At 47.1% G+C, this 22,007-nt stretch overlaps 1 protein-coding gene across 2 annotated transcripts in view; it reads left to right on the top strand.

Moving 5' to 3' along the window:
* The window catches only part of WDR31 (WD repeat domain 31), a 40,643-nt gene that overhangs the window by 5,463 nt on the left and 13,173 nt on the right, over positions 1-22,007 (top strand). For both annotated transcript variants that reach the window (XM_068248698.1, XM_068248699.1), the window contains exons 2-5: positions 6,925-7,049; positions 12,116-12,245; positions 21,381-21,455; positions 21,858-22,002. In XM_068248698.1, coding sequence (XP_068104799.1) covers positions 7,003-7,049; positions 12,116-12,245; positions 21,381-21,455; positions 21,858-22,002 — 397 coding nt within the window. In that variant the 5' untranslated portion in view covers positions 6,925-7,002. The remainder of the gene's footprint in view (positions 1-6,924; positions 7,050-12,115; positions 12,246-21,380; positions 21,456-21,857; positions 22,003-22,007) is intronic.

The following is a 22,007-nucleotide window of genomic DNA, read 5'->3' as shown; positions in this document are numbered from 1 at the left end:
ATCCCTGTCCCCCTTTTTGCCTCCTTCAGTCCCCTTTATCCAGGGCTGGATCACAGGTTTGCTTTAAAATGTGTGTGCAGAACTTGGAACTCTCTATGTCAGGGGTCTCAAACTCAATTTACTATGTAGTATAATGAACCACAGCAAAATGTCATTTTACTGAGTTTAAAAAACATTTTTTTTTAAATTGATTTATTCAAAAACTATAAAGTCTATTTGAATTTTTTTTTGCCTTGTTTCCATTTTCGTGCCGTTCGTAACAGTGGTTCTTTCGTAAGTCTGGCGTTCATAAATCAGGGACTACATGTATACACAGTATTTCCTTGCAGACCCTTTCACACCGAGGCAGTGCGGTATTTTTACCGCACCCCATCGCCGGGCAATGAAAGTCTGTGGAGACTTTCATACTGGTACTGTACGGTGCGATTCAACAGAAGGGATGTTTTCACCACATCCCTGACGCTAGGACAAAACTGCGTTAACGCGCATGCTTGCATTGCTCTGCATCGGACCGGAAGTCATGTTACTCTATGGAGACGCGGGGATATTTAAAACGTTGGCATTGCGGCGCGCATGCGCGGAAGCTTATTTTAACAATATGCTTCCATGCACTTCCGCATACCCGAAGCAGGAAGTGACAGCAAGCGCGTGTCACTTCCTGCTTGGCTTGTGGCCCGACAGGGAACACCTTGTACTAACGCAGTGTTCCCTGAAGGCCTGTTTCCGGTGGGCGCAACGCACCGCATCACTGCCGCCAGTTTGCAGTGTGAAACCTGCCTTAAAGAGACTCTCTGTAACAAAAAAATTTTCCCCTGGGGTGTACTCACCTCGGGAGGGGGAAGTCTCAGGGTCCCAATGAGGCTTCCCCCGTCCCTGTAGCTGCAGGCAGTCCAGCGCTGGCTCCCCCGAGGCGATCCACAATCCTGGCTCGACAAGCCTGACAAGGCTTGATAAATTTACCTTCCCTGGCTCCAGCGGGGGCGCTATTGCGGCTCTCAGCACGGAGATAGACGGAAATAGCCGATCTCTGTCTGGTCCGCTCTACTACGCAGGCGCAAGAGACTTGCGGCTGCGCAGTAGAGGGGACCAACAGCGATTTCTGCCTACCTCCGAGCGGAGAGACGATACTGCGCCTGCGCTGGAGCCGGGAAGGTAAATATTTACATCCCCGCTGTTCAGAGGGGCACAGCGAGATTGCAGTGGGACACAGGAGGACGGGGGAAGCCTCGATTGGATCCGGAGGCTTCCCCCACCCGAGGTGAGTACCCCCCAGGGGAGCTTTTTTAGTTACCGGTTTTATTTAAATTAACGCAAAATCACTTCCCATCGCGGCAATCTATAATTCCATCAGGCCACGCTGGGCCCTCCCCTCGCTGTATGAAGGTTAATAGGCTAACATGCTTCCCAGCGTTAACACGTCAGGCTGACTGACACGGATGATCCTAATGGGATTTGTCTGGCCGGCTGCCATGGTTACATAATGCTGGCCATGGCTCACGGTGAGCAAATATAAACTTTCTTCTGCAAATGCTGCCTTCTTTCTCTCCTTGCTTGACTGCCCCGATGTTTAGTTCAAACCCTGATTAATCCCTTTAATTCATCTGTAATGGCAGAGTGAATTCAGGGCCGGCACATAAGGCAGGTGTACCTGCGTGCGCTGTAATCTTCTAAGGCTGTAAAGTAGATTGTAACGTATCTGTTGCTAATGACTCACTGTTTCTGTTAATCCCGCAAATGTCTTCCTATGATTATATGAAATAATCCTAGCATTAGCCTGGTGCTCTTCTGAAATGCCCACAGTATTTTTGTTGTACAGTTGTAGCTGGTTATATTCCAAATACTGTAATGGCAAAAGAAATAGAAGTATGGATGGATAGCCAGTTTTGTGTGTGTTTATGGCTTTGTAAACGTTTGTGTGTTTTTGTGCATGTTGCGTATGTAGGCGTTTGGGTGTTTGTTTGTATCTACAGTTGTGCTCATGAGTTTACATTCTATGGCAGAATTTATGATTTCTTATAGCGGACCTGAACTCAGGCCTTCTCTCTTCTCTTAAAGAGGAACTCCAGTGAGGGCCCGTTTCCACTATCGCGAATCCGCATGCAGATTCGCACAGCCAATACAAGTGGATGGGCCTGTTTCCACTTGTCAGTTTTGCTGTGCGTTTTTCTGTGCAGGATTTTTCTGCACGGCAGAGCACTCAGATTTCGCCTGCGTGTGGAATGCAGGCGAATCGCACACAATGTATTTAATAGGGAAATCGCATGCGTTTTCCCCATGCGTTTTTTGCCGCGAATTCGCATAGGTACCAATGTAAATTCACACAGGCAGTGACATGGTTAAAATCGCATATGCCCTCACCTATGCGAATTCGCGGCAAAAAAACGCATGCGGAATCGCATCCGCATGCGATTTCATCAGCGGTGGAATCCAGGCGATTCCCCACCGCAATAGTGGGAACGAGCCCTGAACATTTTACTGCTGGCAGGTGATGTAGCTGCTGCATGCTTATTTGGCAGTTGGGAACAGCTTTAAATAGCTATTTTCCACAATGCAGCAAGGTTCACAGACAGGAAACTGCCAAAGGTTCGAACCTTTCTTGTGGGAGGGGTTTCTTGTGGGAGGGGTTTCACCACAATATCAGTCATACAGCGCCCCCTGATGGTCTGTTTGTGAAAAGGAATAGATATCTCATGTAAAAGGGGGTATCAGCTACTGATTGGGATAAAGTTCAATTCTTGGTCGGAGTTTCTCTTTAACCTATTGTGGTTCCTGGACGTAGAAACTACGTCCAGGAACCATGCGCGCTCCCGCGTCCGATCGCGCACGTGCACGCGCACTCCCGGCCGCGGATTCGGTAGCCAGAGAATCAATGTATCGGGCTATGGTGCCCAATCACTGATCCCTCTCCCCCGCTGAAAAAGCGACAGCTTCTCTCGGAAGCTGCGCCTTTTCTGGCCGTTCCCTCCCCGATGCGCCACTCTAAGCGTGTGTTACGATTAGAGTGACGTCATGTAAACAAACTCATGGCCGCCATCTTGTGGCCAAAAAATAAAAATAAATTAAAATGAACACACATTTACATTATAAATCTATTGTTTACCCCCCACCCTCCCAAAACTACCCAAATAATATGTTTACTATAAAAAAAAAAAAAAAAATACAATAAAAAAAAAAAAACATGTAAATATTTACCTAAGGGTCTAAACTTTTTAAATATCAATGTAAAGATGAAATATTTCTATATTTTTTTTATTTTAAACTTGTTAATAGTGATAGATGCAAAATGGAAAAAATGCACCTTTATTTCCAAATAAAATATTGTCGCCATACATTGTGATAGGGACATAATTTTAACGGTGTAATAACCGGGACATATGGGCAAATACAATACGTGAGTTTTAATTATGGAGGTATGTATTATTTTAAAACTATAATGGCTGAAAACTGAGAAATAATGAATTTTTCCATTTTTTTCCTTATTCTTCCTGTTAAAATGCATTTACAGTAAAGTGGCTCTTAGCTAAATGTACCCCCCAAAGAAAGCCTAATTGGTGGCGGAAAAAACAAGATATAGATCAGTTCATTGTGATAAGTAGTGATAAAGTTATAGGCTAATGAATGGGAGGTGAACATTTCTCACGTGAAAATCACGGAACCTGAATGGGTTAAAGATAAACAGCATAATAACCTTTAAAGAAAAACATTTCTTTATTACAGCTGATACTAATCCTGCAATAAATCTGCGCTATTTCTACTTCCTGCTTTTGTGGAAGCAGACATATTGTAAACATCCTGTGTTTACCAATTAGCTCTCTGCCATGGCACAGGAATGACACAGATGAGAGATCAAATTACAACTTGTGATTAGTCACAGAGGAGGGGGATTAGACAGGCTAAACTGTCTAAATACATACAGGGAGCATTTCTCTATATTTTCCTTCTGTCCTGTGCAAGAGTTCAGGTCCACTTCAACCATTTTTCATAGAATATGAATAACACAGAAACTTTTCTTGCACTCATGGTTAGAGGTTTGCTGAAGCCATTTATTGTCAAATAACTGTGTTGACTCGTTTTAAATCATATTTACTACACAAACTACCCAAATGACCCTGATCAGACATTTACATACCTCCGTTCTTAAAGGATACCCGAAGTGACGTGTGTCATGATGAGATAGACATGTCTATGTACAGTGCCAAGCACACTAATAACTATGGTGCGTTCCTTTTTTTCTTTCTCTGCCCGAAAGCGTTAGGGCCCGTTTCCACTACAGCGAATCTGCATGCGTTTTCTGCATGCAGATTCGCATAACCCATTACAAATAATGGGACTGTTTCCACTTGTGCGGGATTCTGTGCGGTTTGTCCTGCAGAAAAAAATCTGCTCGGCAGAACCATCAGAATTCGTACGCCGCACACCCGCACGTGATTCGTCGGTAATGTAACTAAATAGGAAAACCGCAAACGTTTTAGTCTTGCGGTTTTCCTGGCGTTTCCGTGTGCGTTGTCGCTTAAAAACCTATATCAATGCTTGCCGGCATTGACATGGTTAAAATCACGTTGTCAAAACTGCAAGCAATTCTGCGTAAAAAACTGCATAGAAATGGCAACGCAACCGCATGCAGATTCGTTGCCACGATTTTCCCGTCGAAATCGTGCCGCACAAGTGGAAACATACCCTCAAATATCAGGTGTGTAAGTGGCTGACTCAGCCCTAACTCTGACAGGAAGTGACTACAGTGTGACCCTCACTGATAAGAAATTCCAACTATAAAGGTGGCCATACACTGGTCGATGTGCCATTAGATCGACCAGCTGACAGATCCCTATCTGATCGAATCTGATCAGATAGGGATCGTATGGCTGCCTTTACTGCAAACAGATTGTGAATCGATTTCAGCCTGAAACCGATCACAATCTGTTCAGCTGCTCCTGCCGCCTGTCCCCCCCCCCCCCCCGTATACATTACCTGAGGCTGGCTCCCGGGCGTCTTCTCCGCACTGCACCGCACCGCTGTTCTTGCTCCATCCCGGCGCTTCCTGTGTTACTCCGTGACCAGGAAGTTCAAATAGAGCGCCCTCTATTTCAACTTCCTGGTCACCGGAGTGACACAGGAAGTATAAGCGTACACTGGGACATGCGGAAATGCGGTGCAGCGAGGAGAAGAGGACCCCGGAGCCAGCTTCAGGTAATGTATACATGCTCGGATCGGGCCCGAATCGTACGCCGCAAGCGACGCGCTCCTACCGCCGGGCGATCGAGGGTAATTTCCCGCACGGCGCGATCGACGGACCGATCCGATTTCGGGAGGGAATCGGATCGGCGGGTGCGTTTAGCGCAAGCGATTGGCAGCAGATTCGATCCCAGGATCGGATCTGCTGTCGAAACGGCCGTGAATCGAGCCAGTGTATGGCCTGCTTAATACACTTTCCTAGGAGAAAATGGCTTCTGAGAGCAGGAAAGAGATAAAAAAGGTCAATAGTTCATAGATTTTATCTCTGACATACAATGAATGTGTCATTGAGCAAAAACAATAAAACAGTTAAAACATAAAAAAGTGGATTTAAACATACGATAAAACTGTGGAATATCTTAAAAAGTCATTTTTAGGAGAAGAAACATAAACACAATCGTTTATTTCATTAGTTTACTTTCACTTTGGATGTCCTTTAAAACCGCGAATTGCCCCCTTTAACTTCAATGACAGCTCAAAGTCTTTTGCGGTATTTGTAGATGAGACTCTTTATTTTCTCAGATGGTAAAGTTGCCCATTCTTCCTGTCAAACTTATGAGCACAGCTGTATGTGGGTTCTAGTTTTGTTTTTTGTGTATTTATATTGAAGAGATTGTATTTGTGTATGTAGGAGTGCATCTGTGTGTGTATAAGTGCAGGTGGTGTGTGTGTGTGTGTGTGTGTGTGTGTGTGTGTGTGTGTGTGTGCAGTGTGTGTGTGCAGTGTGTGTGTGTGTGTACAGTGTGTGTGTGTACAGTGTGTGTGTGTGTGTGTGTGTGTGTGTGTGTGTGTATACAGTGTGTGTATACAGTGTGTGTGTGTACAGTGTGTATGTACAGTGTGTGTGTGCGTGTGTGTGTGCGTGGTGTGTGTGTGCGTGTGTGTGGTGTGTGTGTACAGTGTGTGTGTGTTTGTCTGTATTGGTGTAACTACAAACCATAAAGATACCCACCAACATTTTTACAAGGCCCTTCCTAAAGCTAAGTACACACATGCAGTAATTGTCAGGGATAGAAAAACAATCCCTTGGGAGACAAATTGAGGCACGATGTTCCAGTATTTCTTTCCCCATCCTCCCCCCAGTAAAAACTGGAATGGCCAACACCCCCTTCCCTGTAATGTGTGTGTATATAGTATAAAACCCCGCTCCACTCCATAACAATTGTGGCCCCTTCCACACCCCCATGGTAACTGTGGCCAGACAGCTCCTTACCATTCTCTAGGGTCAGTTTAAAGGTGAAGGCAGTTAAAGTGGACCCAAACGCTTTCACAACACACAATGAAAAGTCTTTATTGCACAAGTAGTTGCTGAAGAAATTCACTTCTCCTTGTTTGTTTCGGCAGATATACCTTTCTAGTTCTTATCAGCAACTGTGAATAGACTGCAGGGCAGATGTGTCTAAGCAGCCCTCCATATAGTAAAGACTGAGGCTTAACCCTTTCAGCGCTTCCTGTAAAAGTGAAACCAAGTAAAACTTCAGTTTTTTTTTTTTTTTTTTTAGGATTCCCATTAATTGTAATGAAGACATTTTTTTCCCCCAGGAAAGTTATCATGCTGTGGCTAATCTTTTAGAACAGAGAGGAAGTTCTAAGTGCCAAGTGCTAACAATGCCATGCAGTGAGCTGTGTAATGACGCTGCATATGACCAGTGCTGATAGCAGTGCAATAATCTGATATTTTCTCGGTGACAGGACTCTGCACGGAACCGCTGATGTCCAGGCCGTGGAACCTCCTAACATCCTGTACGCTGGAACATCCTACCTGGAAGTATGGGGAAATTCCAGAGCAAAGTTAAGCGTAACAGCTCCAAATACAGGTAAATACCAAATCTTTGCCATCAGAGGTGAAAGGAACTCATTCGGGCTCAAGTTCTGGAACTCCAACCCTCTCCTCAAGGCCCACCAACAGTGCAGTGATCTCCCCAGAATGTTTTTCCAGCCGGGTAGCATGAAAAAGTAGCTGGGTGGGGCGAGATGAAAATGCAGGGCAACTCTGCTTACAGCATAGAAGGAGGTCAGGAGGTGAGCTGATGACAGCCGGGTGGTCACCAAATCTAGCCGGGTGGAGCACCCGGCTAAAAGAGCCTGGGGAGAACACTGCAGTGCATGTTTTGTGGAAACCACAGAGGTGGGTTTCTTAGTTGGCAGATCTTCTGGGGGGATGAGGTCCATGATTTTTGTGATGTTCTTCCCGTGAAAATAGGATGATTTCAGATGATTTCACCACAGCAGAGATGTGAGTTCTGAAGTTTAAATCCCCATCAATTAGAACTCCCAGGCTACGCACATGATCAGAGCTGCATAGATCCGTGCCTCCTATTCCCAGTGGTGAAGACTGCAAACAGCTGTGCACATCAGCAGCGGCGGGGAGCATTCTGGGAATGCGCATTTCGGTTACATTTGTAACTTCGGCTGTGCAGGACGCTTCCAGTAGGGTCTCCAGCACGCCCTCCGGAGGATGCTCGTGTGGACTGATCATGCACTCTCCACGCAAGAATGAGAGGTAGGGGGCAAAGCAAGACAACTGAGGGGAGACTTGCTAAGTTGAGGGGACTGAGGTTAAGGAAGAACTCCTAGGTATGGCCAGCACTATGCATATGACCCTGCCTCCACACTGTAGCGCCAGGTCATATGAAGACTGATTTCTGCTGCACTTGCACTGCATTGCACTGCTAATCTTAGGTGTGCAACCGGCCTAAAGAGAATTTGAGGTGGCAATAAACAAAAAATCCTCCAGATGCTTCCCACTTCCTCCTCCAGACCACCACTGCAGCCCGAGACCCTCTTTATGATGGAGCAGTATGGCCACACTAGTGCATGAAGAGCGATGACATGATAACATACCCGACTCATTGGATATGTTCCTGGGGTCTGTGCTTGGCATCAGTGGGGGGTCAGGAGGATGTGGAAGCCTCTACAAGATCCAGAGGTTTCCTTTCTCTTAGGTAAGTATCCATTTTTTTTTTTTAATTCATTCACCTCAGTTTAACTTTACACGGCTATGAAGATGAATGGAATCTTTGGCCTTATTGCATCTTGTTTGGATTTTGCCCTGAGACTATAGCTTGGCTTTAGGAGTGTTATCACTCTGTGTCGCAGGGGAAGTTCAGTAAATGAAGGGGCGTGCTGCACGGTGTTGGCGACACACTTGACATATGGCTCTTTTGTGACCCAGGTATTTAATTGGTAACTGGCTGGAGTTGGCAGTATTTCCTTTGGCACCTGGTGAGTGTGGAGGAAGGTGCAGCACCACTCCCTGGCTAAAGTACTGTTATCAGTAGGCCGGAGCCTAGTGCATATTATAGTCACTAAAGAGAGCCCCCGGGTTAAATCATGCATGAAAGGTACCTTATATCCTGTTTCCCTGAAAATAAGCCCTTGCATGAATTGCCCCGAGCAGCGTGCACCCTGGGAGCACTGTACGCATGCGCAGTAGCGATTTTCCCGTACTGCGTATGTGCAGAACGCAGCCGTGCACGGGGACGCAGTTACAAGGCTCGTGACAGGCCAGCGTTGAAAGAGTCACCTCTGCTGGCTGGAGGGTTGCAGAAGGACAGCGCACAGGATGACTCCAGGGGAAGTTAGTTTAAAATTTCCTTTAATATAAGACCCTGTACCAGGGAAACCTGGTATTTATTCACCATTTTCACACACCCTATATGGGTATTATGTAATCTGTAGTTCTGTTTTGTTTAGTGCATATTAAAGTTTCACATTATTTTTAGGTTCAATTTTAGACATAGCCAACAGGCAATCTAAAGCTGGCCATAACAGTGTTCTCCCCGGGCTCTTTTAGCCAGGCGCTCTAGTTTTGGCTGAGCACCCGGCTGTTATCTGCTCACCTCCACCTCACCCGGCTAGAGAAGCGCCAGCCCTGCATTCTCTCATCTCACCCCTTCCAGGAGGGAATTGATTGAAATTCGATTGAACCGCAGTGTTGCACTATTCAATGCAATGCAATGCTATGGGGCATCGATCTACCAATGCTTTCTCTCAGGGCTGTGGAGTCGGAGTCGGGGCAATTTTGGTGCCTGGAGTCGGAGTCGGGAAAAAATGCACCGACTCCGACTCCTGATGAATTTAAACTGTAATTCAAATAGAAAATATGATAAAATGTTCTATTTCTCAGATAATAGTCATCATAAATAATTTATACATACAGTAATAGCTGTGCTTAGTCCACAAAAATGAAATAATTAGTTACTTGTGCTGCTTCAATAAAGCAGTCCCCGTATTTTTAAAGTCAGATATACATATCTGATTGTGGCTGTATATATGATGTGTACACAGGAATCTCTTATATATACTAAATAACATCTATGCTGTAAGAATAAAGCCTGATGTGTAGCCGTGTCACTAATAGAGATGGTCAATGAGATGGAAATAATTCTGCGTTGATTCTGATTTATGCAAATATATGCACTCTCTTTGCTCATGAAATCAAATAATTTGATATGTTGTTAAAATTTGGTTTGGTGACTATGAATTAAATGGTACCTGAGAAGGATGAAAAGAAAAGTGTTATACATACCTGGGGCTTCCTCCAGCCCCCTTCAGGCCAATCAGTCCCTCGCTGTCCTCCTCCACCACCTGGATCTTCTGCTATGAGTCCTGGTAATTCAGCCAGTCAGCGCAGTCCGGCCGCATGCCAGGAGCGTTCTGCACCTGCGCAATAGTGCTGCGCAGGTGTAGTAAGCTCCCGGCGGTGGAGTCTGTGCATGCGCACTACATCAGACTGGCTCAAGTACCTGGACTCATAGCAGAAGATCCAGGTGGCGGAGGAGGACAGCGAGGGACTGATTAGCCTGAAGGGGGCTGGATGAAGCCCCAGGTATGTATAAAACTTTAATTTCATCTGTCTCAGGTTTACTTTGTTACACAGTAGTACTATACTCTACATATGCACTCCCCACAGAGCTGCAGGGAATCCACTGAAAATGCTGTGCACATTGAGCACAGAGGTGTTGTCTATCACCCATAAACCTAGTTCAGATTGTGCATGAAGAATGTGTAATAGAGGAAGAATTCCCTTATTCCCCTGCAGAGTACCTGCACATCACTCTTACATGTACCCACACTTACATTGCCTAGGGCCTGATAGATGTTCTTTGTTCCGGTCTGTACCTTTTACAAGTACTCTTACCAAAGACTAGTTTTAGTCTATGACTAAAGGGAATAAATATGGCAGTCTCAGAATCCTTCTCACTTCAGTTGTCTTTTAAAATTCCTAAGCGTTGGCAGTTAAGAGATGAATTTCATGTTACATACTTTCAATCAACAAAATTGTAATATGCAAATTAGAGGAGTCGGAGTCGGTGGAATCCTAAACTGAGGAGTCGGAGGATTTTTGTACCGACTCCACAGCCCTGCTTTCTCTCCGCCCCTAATCGACCTACATTTTCCGTCCTGTCCGATCAATACTTTTGATTGCCTTTGGTCAAATTGATCAAAAGTCAGTTGACCTGACATTTGGGGGAATTAATCGAATCTGCAAATGGGAAAATATGATGAGTGTATGGACACCTAAAGTGGACCTGAACTCTTGCTCAGGACAGAAGGAAAACTTAGAGAAAAACACCCTGTATGTATTTAGAGAGTTTGGCCTGTCTAATTCCCCCTCATCTGTGACTAATCACAAGTGTAATTTGTTCTCTCAGCTGTGTCAGCCTCAACACTGAAGCTAATTTGTAAACACAGGTTGTTAACCCTATGTCTGCTTCCATGAAAGCAGGAAATGGACACACTGCAGATTTATTGCAGGATGTGTATCAGCTGTAACAAAGAAATGTTTTTCTTTAAATGTTATTATGCTGTTGCTTGTCTTTTAGGGCAGAGCGGAAATTCTGAGTTCAGTTTCGCTTTAAGGGCTTGCTCACACTATGAGCAATTTCAATTTTTTTTTGATGGCTGTCGATTTTTTAAATTGCTTTAAAAGCGCTTGTGCAATGATTCTCAGTGGGACTGTTCTCACATGAGCGATGAGCTTTCTTTCCAATTACAAGCACGGCTCCTGCACCATTTCCTGATCATTTACGCTACAATGCAAGGTATAGGAAAATCGGTAAGCGCTTTTAAAAATTGGAAAAATGATTTTATGAGCGATTTAAAAAAAGCCAAAACTTTAGATTCAGTTCCAGGTCAAAGAGTTCACGTCCTGCAGGAAAAAAGCGCTAATCGCCACACAAAAACGCTTACAAAAGCGCTTTGCCAAATTGCACACCGCTCTAAAACCGCTGGAAAAAGTGCTTTAACTACTTGCCGACCGCTCCACACCAATTGGCATGAAGGCGTCGGCTCCCCCAGGACCGCTCAATGCCAACTGGCGTGAAGTCCTGGGGGCTTGTTTTGCAGGAGATGGTGCATGCCGATGTGAGCTCAGCTCCGTCATCAGTCTCCCAACGGCGCTAGGAGACTGCATAGTACAGCGCTGCGATCTACGGCAGCGCTGTACTGGGGACAGTTGTGTCACTCGGCTGTCCCCTACAGAGGCTCAGGAGCGATCGGCTTTCATAGGCTAATGCCTATGACAGCCGATTGCGGAGATTGGCTGGTGGGGGGAGGGTTGGGAGAGAATAAATAAAACAAACAAATGAATAAAAAAAATAAACAAACAGGGCAGCAGCGATCAGAGCCCACCAACAGAAATCTCTGTTGGTGGGCAGAAAAGGGGGGGGGGGTGGATCACTTGTGTGCTGAGTTGTACGGCCCTGCAGCGAGCCCTTAAAGAGGCAATGGCCTAATTTGTAAAAAATAGCCTGGTCACTAGGAGGGGGGATGTAAAGCCAGTGGTCCTTAAGCGGTTAAAAAGCACTCACAAAAGCGCTGGCGATTTATAATGTGAACTAGGCCTCACAGTGTACCATTGTTGATGTTTTCCTTGCAGGGCAGATAAGCACGCAGAGGAGAGCTGTCCGGCCCAGCCAATCCCGCAGCAGAACAGAGCGCATAGTGATGCCGTTACTTACATCTCAGCCCTGAAATGTGATCTGTGTGTGTCGGGAGGGAAGGACAAGGTAGGTGTGAGACGGTCAGGGAGACCTCTCGGTGTACATTACCCGCATTGTGATATAGGCCGCCCTGTAATTACCGCACAGAGGATTAGGTTTCTGCCTGTCTACATGGATGCCTTTATCTCTGAGGAACAGAGAGTCTGAAAGCCACAATCCACCCAGCTGTGATATCTCAGCTCTAGCTGGAGTCTGGCCCGCTGGGTCACCCGTGTGCCACTGCTCTCTTCTAAAGGGGCCCATACACTGGTTGATTTCAGCCATCGATCGATCAATCCGAACTAATCAATAGATCAGCCACAAATCGATGCACAATCGATTGGCCGATCGATTGATTTGCGGCCGATTTCGATCAATTTGATCTATCTGACAGGATGGAAAATCTAGGTCGATCTGCTGCTGGCAGCAGATCGATGGCTTTTAGAGTTGCATTGGATCTAATGGTCCAATAATGCATTTAGATCAATTTCCAGTAGATTTCATTCTGAAATCTATTGGAAATCTGCTCCTAGTGTGTGGCACACATCAGATAGATTCCTGTCAGATTCACCATGCTTATTTCCTTTCAAACAATGCAGATTGCCTGGCTGCTGATCCTCTGCCTCTGATACGGTTAGCTATAGACCCTGAACAAGCATGCAGATCAGATGTTTGACTTAAAGTGTACCTGAGCCGAAGCTCAGGTAGGAAATTAGTTACTTGTCTAAAGAGAGGGGAGTCTCAGGAACTTATTGAGGCTTCCCTCGCTGCTCTGATGTCCTCCGTCGCTGAGCAAGGCCCCTCGGAAGATTAGCGACAAGGCATTGTCGCCAATCATATCAGGGATGTGCCCCTCCTCTTCCTATAGCGTGGCCGTGCAAGCTTGCCCGCACATGCTCAGTATGCTGGAGCCGCTCGTGTATATGCACAGCTGCGCTCGTAACAGAGGAAGCGCGCTGCCCCAATCTGGAGGACATTATAGCACCAAGGGAAGCCTCAGAAGGCTTCCCTCTCTTCAGGTAAATATCTTATTTTGATCCTGAGCTTGGGCTCGGAATCACTGTAAGTTTGACTAGATTAGCCTTGTTTCAGGTGTGTCATTCAGATACTACTGATGCACGAAAGATCAACTGGATGCCAGGTAACTGGTATAAAGGAAATTAACATGGCAGCCTCCATATCCTCTCACTTTAGGTGTCCTTTAATAATTAAATTTTTGCCTGTAACACATAAATTATCCCTAACATGTCGTTTGCATGCCATCTCTTTATTTAAAGCAGAATATAACCCTGCATTTCAACTTTGCTCTGAGGGCTCGTTTCCACCATAGCGAATCCGCATGCAGCGCCGACATGCGGATTCGCTTGGTACATTGAAGTGGCCGGGGCTGTTTCCATATGTGCGGCGTGCGGGAGCGATTTGGCGGCGGGCCAAATCTGCACGACGGGACCCACAGAATTCGCCTGCGTCGGGAATCCATGCGAATCGCCGCTAATGTATTTAATAGGAAAAACGCATGCGTTTTTTACATGCGTTTTTACCCGCGATTCGCGTGCGATTTCGCACCTTTTTCAATGTTATTTTGCCCTGGCAGAGTCATGGTTAATTTCGCATGGCACCCTGCCATGCGAAATCGCGGGTAAAAACGCATGCGGAAACGCATCCGCATGCGTTTTTACAAGCGTCGGGATGCCGGCAAAATCGCGTCGCAACAGTGGAAACGGGCCCTCAAACATTATTTACAGCATATTATATGCAACCAGCATTTTTTTTTTTTTTTTTACTAGACCAGCATTGGAAGGGTTAAACACAGAGGTTTAAAGAGAGTCTGAAGCGAGAATAAATCTCGCTACAGACCTCATAGTTAGCAGGGGCATGTGTGCCCCTGTTAAACTGCCGCTATCCCGCGGCTTAACGGGGGTCCCTGATCCCCCAAATCCCCTCGGTGCAGCGCGGGAGCGCTTCCTGGTTGGGGCAGGGCTAACCGCCGCAGCCCTGCCCCACGCGCGTCTGTCAGCGCGTATCTCCGCCTCTCCCCCGCCCCTCTCAGTCTTCCTTCACTGAGAGGGGCGGGGGAGAGGCAGCGATGTGCCGCTGATAGACGCGACTGGAGGCAGGGCTGCAGCCGTTAGCCCTGCCTCCATGAGCGACCAAGTCTGCGACCAAGTGTTGCAGGGGGGGTTGGGGGTGAAGGGACCCCCGTTTGGCAGCGCGATAGCGGCAGTTTAGCAGGGGCACACATGCCCCTGCTAACTATGAGCTCTGAAGCGAGATTTATTCTCGCTTCAGAGTCTCTTTAAAGTTCCGTGGAGAGATATGCAGAAGTTCAGATTGTTACATTCTATTTAGTTATATGTATCTATTGAGAAATGTTACACACTCTTTGGCTGTCCTCCAACTCCTTCTCAGTCATAGAGATGAGTCACATTCAACACTTAGATACATTTATGTAAACAAAATGTATCTATGTCAGCTTCAGATGCGTCTGCAGAAATCTCCAGGAACTTTAAAGCACTGTGTAACCCTTCCAATGCTGGTCTAGTAAAAAAAAAAAATGCTGGTTGCATATAATATACTGTAAATAATGTTTTAGAGCAAAGTTGAAATGCAGGGTTATAGTCCGCTTTAAAACGTCTCAAATATATTTTACTAGTGACCTTAGCCCGTTTAAAAATGGGCTGGGCTAGGTCTGTCAACGCTTGCCGTTGCGCGCACCTGCCACGCGCACACACGCCCGCCCCTTCTGGCCTCCCCCAGCTCTCTTCAGTGTCTCTGCGTCCCGCCTTGCACTTGCGCAGTGCAAAAAAGCACTGACACATGGACATGGGACGCAGGGACACTTGCTGTTTATTAGGTAAGATTAATTAAACAGAACATTACGTAAAATTCTTGCGTAAAAAGTTTGCGAAAAAGTTACTGTTTTTTGTATAATATAAATGAATATGCCAGACGCACAATCCACAGTTCCTTCTCTTCTACTTCCTCCAGCCTCTGCCTCTAAGTTCTTGTGCTGAGTTGGTGTGTAATACCACGATTTATGGAGCTTTATATATCATTATAAAGGGAACGATAAAAAATTGGATGTTTTAATGAAGTATAACTAGTGTTTGTGCGCTAGGAGGGATTGTCTGTTACTTCTCTATAGCATTGTGAATTAGAAGTAATGTTCTGTTAAATGCAGGGCTGTCTCGTATATCACTTTATTGCGACAATTTACAGCTTTAAAAGATTTTGATAGGCTTATTAAAATTATGAGCGTCTGCAGTGATCTGTAAAGGCCCGGTATTACTTGTCGTCATAGAGATTTCTACATGCGATTTCCCACAATGCATGAGTCTGCATTGTTTGATGATTTTTTTCGGGTGTTTTTCTTTTTTTTTTTTTTTTTTTATGTGCGGTTCTGCCGTGTTTGTTTTTATATTTTGTATGCGAATTTTAATTTGCGTTTTTCTTTTCATTGAATACCAATCAAGTCACTTTACATAAAAATGTTTAACATATATCTCAAATCGTGCACAATTTTTTTGTGCATAAACACATTTTTTGCATGATTCTCCTGTGTTGCCAATGACTTTGCTAAACGCAAATTGCAAGTATACACATAAACAATTGTGATGCTATTAAAATACACTATATAGGTGCGGTGATATTGATTTTGGAAAACGCACATGAAATCCATAAAGTGTGCACCCTGTCTTAAAGTGGACCTGAACTCTTGCACAGGATAGAAGGAAAACATAGAGAAATGCACTGTGTATGTATTTAGAGGATTTAGACTATCCAATCCCCCCTCATCTGTGACTAATCACCACTGTAATTTGTTCTCTCAGCTGTGTCCGCTGACTGCCACGGCAGAGCAGCTAATTTGTAAACACAGGATGTTAACAATATGTCTGCTTCCATGAAAGCAGGAAGTACACACACTGCAGATTTATTGCAGGATTTGTATCCGCTATAACAAAGAAATGTTTTTCTTTTAAAGAAATACTGTAGGGGGGTTGGGGGGGAAATGAGTTGAACTTACCCGGGGCTTCTAATGGTCCCCTGCAGGCATCCTGTGCCCGCGCAGCCACTCACAGATGCTCCGGCCCCGCCTCCGGGTCACTTCTGGAATTTCCGACTTTAAAGTCTGAAAACCACTGCGCCTGCATTGCCGTGTCCTCGCTTCTGCTGATGTCACCAGGAGTGTATAGCAAAGGCCCAGTATGGTCTGTGCCTGCTGGTGACATCAGCGGGAGCGAGGACACGGCCGCACTGGCGCAGTGGTTTTAAGACTTTAAAGTCTGAAATTCCAGAAGTGAACCGGAGGCGGGGCCGGAGCATCGGTGAGTGGCTGCGTTGGCCCAGGATGTCTGCGGAGGACCATTAGAAGCCCCGGGTAAGTTCAACTCCTTTTCCCCCGACCCCCCCCTACAGTACTCCTTTAAGCTTATTATACTGTTGCTTATATTTTAGAGTAGAGAATAAGTTCTGAGTTCAGGTCTGCTTTAAGCAAAATACATGTCTAGATAGCAGAATCTCCTGTTCTTTTCTGTTGATGCTTAAGAGCATCAATATCGGTTGCAAGAGTCGTATCATCCATGCCATCGGCTTAATGGATTGGCAATGTGCAGATGGCCAGTTCAATTGAGAACAATTCTATGAGTACCGTACTTTTTTTTTGTAAATGAACCATCTACATATTGTTTGGATCGCCAATCATTGCATCACATAATATAAGGGCCTCCATAGCTCGTGGTGGAACATTGCAGTGTCTATACCCAACCATGAGAGGGTGTCATCACTACAGGGTGCCCAGCATAGCTCGTGGTGGAACATTGCGGTGTCCATACCCAACCATGAGAGGGTGTCATCACTGCAGGGTACCCAGTATAGCTCGTGGTGGAACATTGCGGTGTCCATACCCAACCATGAGAGGGTGTCATCACTACAGGGTGCCCAGCATAGCTCGTGGTGGAACATTGCGGTGTCCATACCCAACCATGAGAGGGTGTCATCACTACAGGGTGCCCAGCATAGCTCGTGGTGGAACATTGCGGTGTCCATACCCAACCATGAAAGGGTGTCATCACTACAGGGTGCCCAGCATAGCTAGTGGTGGAACATTGTGGTGTCCATACCCAACCATGAGAGGGTGTCATCACTACATGGTGCCCAGCATAGCTAGTGGTGGAACATTGCGGTGTTCATGCCCAACCATGAGAGGGTGTCATCACTACAGGGTGCCCAGCATAGCTAGTGGTGGAACATTGCGGTGTTCATGCCCAACCATGAGAGGGTGTCATCACTACAGGGTGCCCAGCATAGCTCGTGGTGGAACATTGCGGTGTCCATACCCAACCATGAGAGGGTGTCATCACTACAGGGTGCCCAGCGTAGCTTGTGGAGGAACATTGTGGTGTCCATACCCAACCATGAGAGGGTGTCATCACTACAGGGTGCCCAGCATAGCTCGTGGTGGAACATTGCGGTGTCCATACCCAACCATGAGAGGGTGTCATCACTACAGGGTGCCCAGCATAGCTAGTGGTGGAACATTGCGGTGTTCATGCCCAACCATGAGAGGGTGTCATCACTACAGGGTGCCCAGCATAGCTAGTGGTGGAACATTGCGGTGTTCATGCCCAACCATGAGAGGGTGTCATCACTACAGGGTGCCCAGCATAGCTCGTGGTGGAACATTGCGGTGTCCATACCCAACCATGAGAGGGTGTCATCACTACAGGGTGCCCAGCGTAGCTTGTGGAGGAACATTGTGGTGTCCATACCCAACCATGAGAGGGTGTCATCACTACAGGGTGCCCAGCATAGCTTGTGGTGGAACATTGCGGTGTCCATACCCAACCATGAGAGGGTGTCATCACTACAGGGTGCCCAGCATAGCTCGTGGTGGAACATTGCGGTGTCCATACCCAACCATGAGAGGGTGTCATCACTACAGGGTGCCCAGCATAGCTCGTGGTGGAACATCGCGGTGTCCATACCCAACCATGAGAGGGTGTCATCACTACAGGGTGCCCAGCGTAGCTTGTGGAGGAACATTGTGGTGTCCATACCCAACCATGAGAGGGTGTCATCACTACAGGGTGCCCAGCATAGCTTGTGGTGGAACATTGCGGTGTCCATACCCAACCATGAGAGGGTGTCATCACTACAGGGTGCCCAGCATAGCTCGTGGTGGAAAAATTGCGGTGTCCATACCCAACCATGAGAGGGTGTCATCACTACAGGGTGCCCAGCATAGCTCGTGGTGGAACATTGCGGTGTCCATACCCAACCATGAGAGGGTGTCATCACTACAGGGTGCCCAGCATAGCTAGTGGTGGAACATTGTGGTGTCCATACCCAACCATGAGAGGGTGTCATCACTACAGGGTGCCCAGCATAGCTAGTGGTGGAACATTGCGGTGTTCATGCCCAACCATGAGAGGGTGTCATCACTACAGGGTGCCCAGCATAGCTAGTGGTGGAACATTGCGGTGTTCATGCCCAACCATGAGAGGGTGTCATCACTACAGGGTGCCCAGCATAGCTCGTGGTGGAACATTGCGGTGTCCATACCCAACCATGAGAGGGTGTCATCACTACAGGGTGCCCAGCGTAGCTTGTGGAGGAACATTGTGGTGTCCATACCCAACCATGAGAGGGTGTCATCACTACAGGGTGCCCAGCATAGCTTGTGGTGGAACATTGCGGTGTCCATACCCAACCATGAGAGGGTGTCATCACTACAGGGTGCCCAGCATAGCTCGTGGTGGAACATTGCGGTGTCCATACCCAACCATGAGAGGGTGTCATCACTACAGGGTGCCCAGCATAGCTCGTGGTGGAACATCGCGGTGTCCATACCCAACCATGAGAGGGTGTCATCACTACAGGGTGCCCAGCATAGCTAGTGGTGGAACATTGCAGTGTCCATACCCGGCCATGAGAGGGTGTCATCACTACAGGGTGCCCAGCATAGCTTGTGGTGGAACATTGCAGTGTCCATACCCAACCATGAGAGGGTGTCATCACTACAGGGTGCCCAGCATAGCTAGTGGTGGAACATTGCAGTGTCCATACCCAACCATGAGAGGGTGTCATCACTACAGGGTGCCCAGCATAGCTAGTGGTGGAACATTGCGGTGTTCATGCCCAACCATGAGAGGGTGTCATCACTACAGGGTGCCCAGCATAGCTAGTGGTGGAACATTGCGGTGTTCATGCCCAACCATGAGAGGGTGTCATCACTACAGGGTGCCCAGCATAGCTCGTGGTGGAACATTGCGGTGTCCATACCCAACCATGAGAGGGTGTCATCACTACAGGGTGCCCAGCGTAGCTTGTGGAGGAACATTGTGGTGTCCATACCCAACCATGAGAGGGTGTCATCACTACAGGGTGCCCAGCATAGCTTGTGGTGGAACATTGCGGTGTCCATACCCAACCATGAGAGGGTGTCATCACTACAGGGTGCCCAGTATAGCTTGTGGTGGAACATTGCGGTATCCATACCCGACCATGAGAGGCTGTCATCACTACAGGGTGCCCAGCATAGCTTGCGGTGGAACATTGCGGTGTTCATGCCCAACCATGAGAGGGTGTCATCACTACAGGGTGACCAGCATAGCTCGTGGTGGAACATTGCGGTGTCCATACCCAACCATGAGAGGGTGTCATCACTACAGGGTGCCCAGCATAGCTCTTGGTGGAACATTGCGGTTTCATACCCAACCATGAGAGGATGTCATCACTTCAGGGTGCCCAGCATAGCTCGTGGTGGAACATTGCGGTGTCCATACCCAACTATGAGAAGGTGTCATCACTACAGGGTGCCCAGCATAGCTCATGGTGGTACGTTGCGGTATCCATACCCAACCATGAGAGGGTTTGATCACTACAGGGTGCCCAGCATAGTTTGTGGTGGAACATTGCAGTGTCCACACCTAACCATGAGAGGATGTTATCACTACAGTGTGCCCAGCATAGCTTGTGGTGGAACATTGCGGTGTCCATACCCAACCATGAGAGGGTTTGATCACTACAGGGTGTCCAGCATAGCTCGTGGTGAAACATTGCAGTGTCCATACCCAACCATGAGAGGGTGTCATCACTACAGGGTGCCCAACATAGCTTGTAGTGGAACATTGCGGTGTCCATACCCAACCATGAGAGAGTGTCATCAGTACAGGGTGCCCAGCATTGCTCATGGTGGTACGTTGCGGTGTCCATACCCAACCATGAGAGGATGTCATCACTACAGGGTGCCCAGCATAGCTCATGGTGTTACGTTGCGGTGTCCATGCCCAACCACAAGGGTGGTGAAAAAGAGGGTGTTGTCACTACAGGGTGCTCAGGTCCAGAGGCCCCATCAAAATTGTTCTTTGGAAATCCAGTGCACCGCTGTTTCTGTGCATGATTGCTCCTCTGCTGCAGCCTCTCCACTTAGTTGAATGGGATGTCTGATCGGCTGTAGTGCTCACAGATCAAACATTGCAATAACTTTAATGCCATCAGAGCTGGGTGACCTCAGTGATTTAGGACTTTTTGATTTTTGGTATTGGGAATAATTTTTTCTTTATGTAAAGGAGGGTCTGTTAGGGACAAGGAATTGGGGTTTCGTTACTTGAAGGTTTCCAGGGACACGGAGTGAGGATCATTGCCGAGGCAGGGCTTCTCGGCGCGCACCGCATTGCGCCTGAGTTTGGCGCGTCTATAGCAGCAATGATATAGTCCACGCGCCACGCCAGGGATCCAGTAATTTCAGGGAGAGCCGTCATTCGGCTCACCCTACGCCAAAGTGATCGGGTGGCAAAAGAGAATGTACATCATTTTTTATGTTAGGAAGGGGTTGTTTTCGGGGCACATCACATCAGAGGAGCGACTACTAGGGTAGGAAGGGAAGTGGTATTTTATGCTGTGGGGGTGGGGATGAGTGTTTATGTTGGGGGTGGGGTAAGATTGCCGATACAGGGAGTCAATAGTATTTTATTCTAGGGGACGTTATGGATACTGTTAGGATTTCAGGGAAAATGAATCGCCTGCTTTTGCCGGCTACACACTTCGCCACAGGCTGTCGAAACTGGCGTCACCGAGCTGTTCGAAGACAGAATAACTCATACGCCATAATTTGTGGATATACTTCTGGGAGTTGCTCACCGCTGGTTACTCTTCTTTCAGGTTGTGGTCGTATCTAACTGGAGAACTGGAACCGCTCTGAAAAGATTTGTGGGACATGATCGAGAAGTGTCCAAGGTATGGTATGCTTGTAGTAATTTGTTAGTGTGTAAAGACTGAACTCAGGCAATAGTCTAGTGAATGTACACGTGTCCCGCAAGGGTTCTTAAACAATTGGCACGCTGGCTCTTTAAGCAACAGCGATGGCTGAGTGCATCATTCCCCTCCTTTACCCTGCCCTCTAGATGCCTCTCTTTTATGCACTGCCTCGTGGTCCCTCCTCTCCTCTTCTCCCCATAGCAACAGTATGCGTCGCTCAGCTGCAGCCAAGGGGCATGCCTATATGTACTCAGAACGGTAACCCTCGGGATCGGATTCCTAGATCTACTGACAACAGTTATAGAATGTTTAGGTACCTTTTTAGAATGCAGACGGCAAGGTTAAGAAGAGATGCAGTCATAATCTGTCACCAATTTACAGGTCGCCTGTGTGTTTGGGTCGAACCGTTTCTTCAGTGCCTCTCGGGATAAGACGGTTCTCATGTGGGATCTTCACTGCAAGGCCGGGAGTGCACAGAAGTTCCTGGGACACCATCTAATAGTGACGGGGCTGGCAGTAAGTCCTGGTAAG

This window comes from Hyperolius riggenbachi, chromosome 8 (genome assembly GCF_040937935.1).
Source record: "Hyperolius riggenbachi isolate aHypRig1 chromosome 8, aHypRig1.pri, whole genome shotgun sequence".
Lineage (NCBI taxonomy): Eukaryota > Metazoa > Chordata > Amphibia > Anura > Hyperoliidae > Hyperolius > Hyperolius riggenbachi.
Note: the sequence above shows the minus strand (reverse complement) of the source record. Positions and strands in the feature narration are given on the sequence as shown.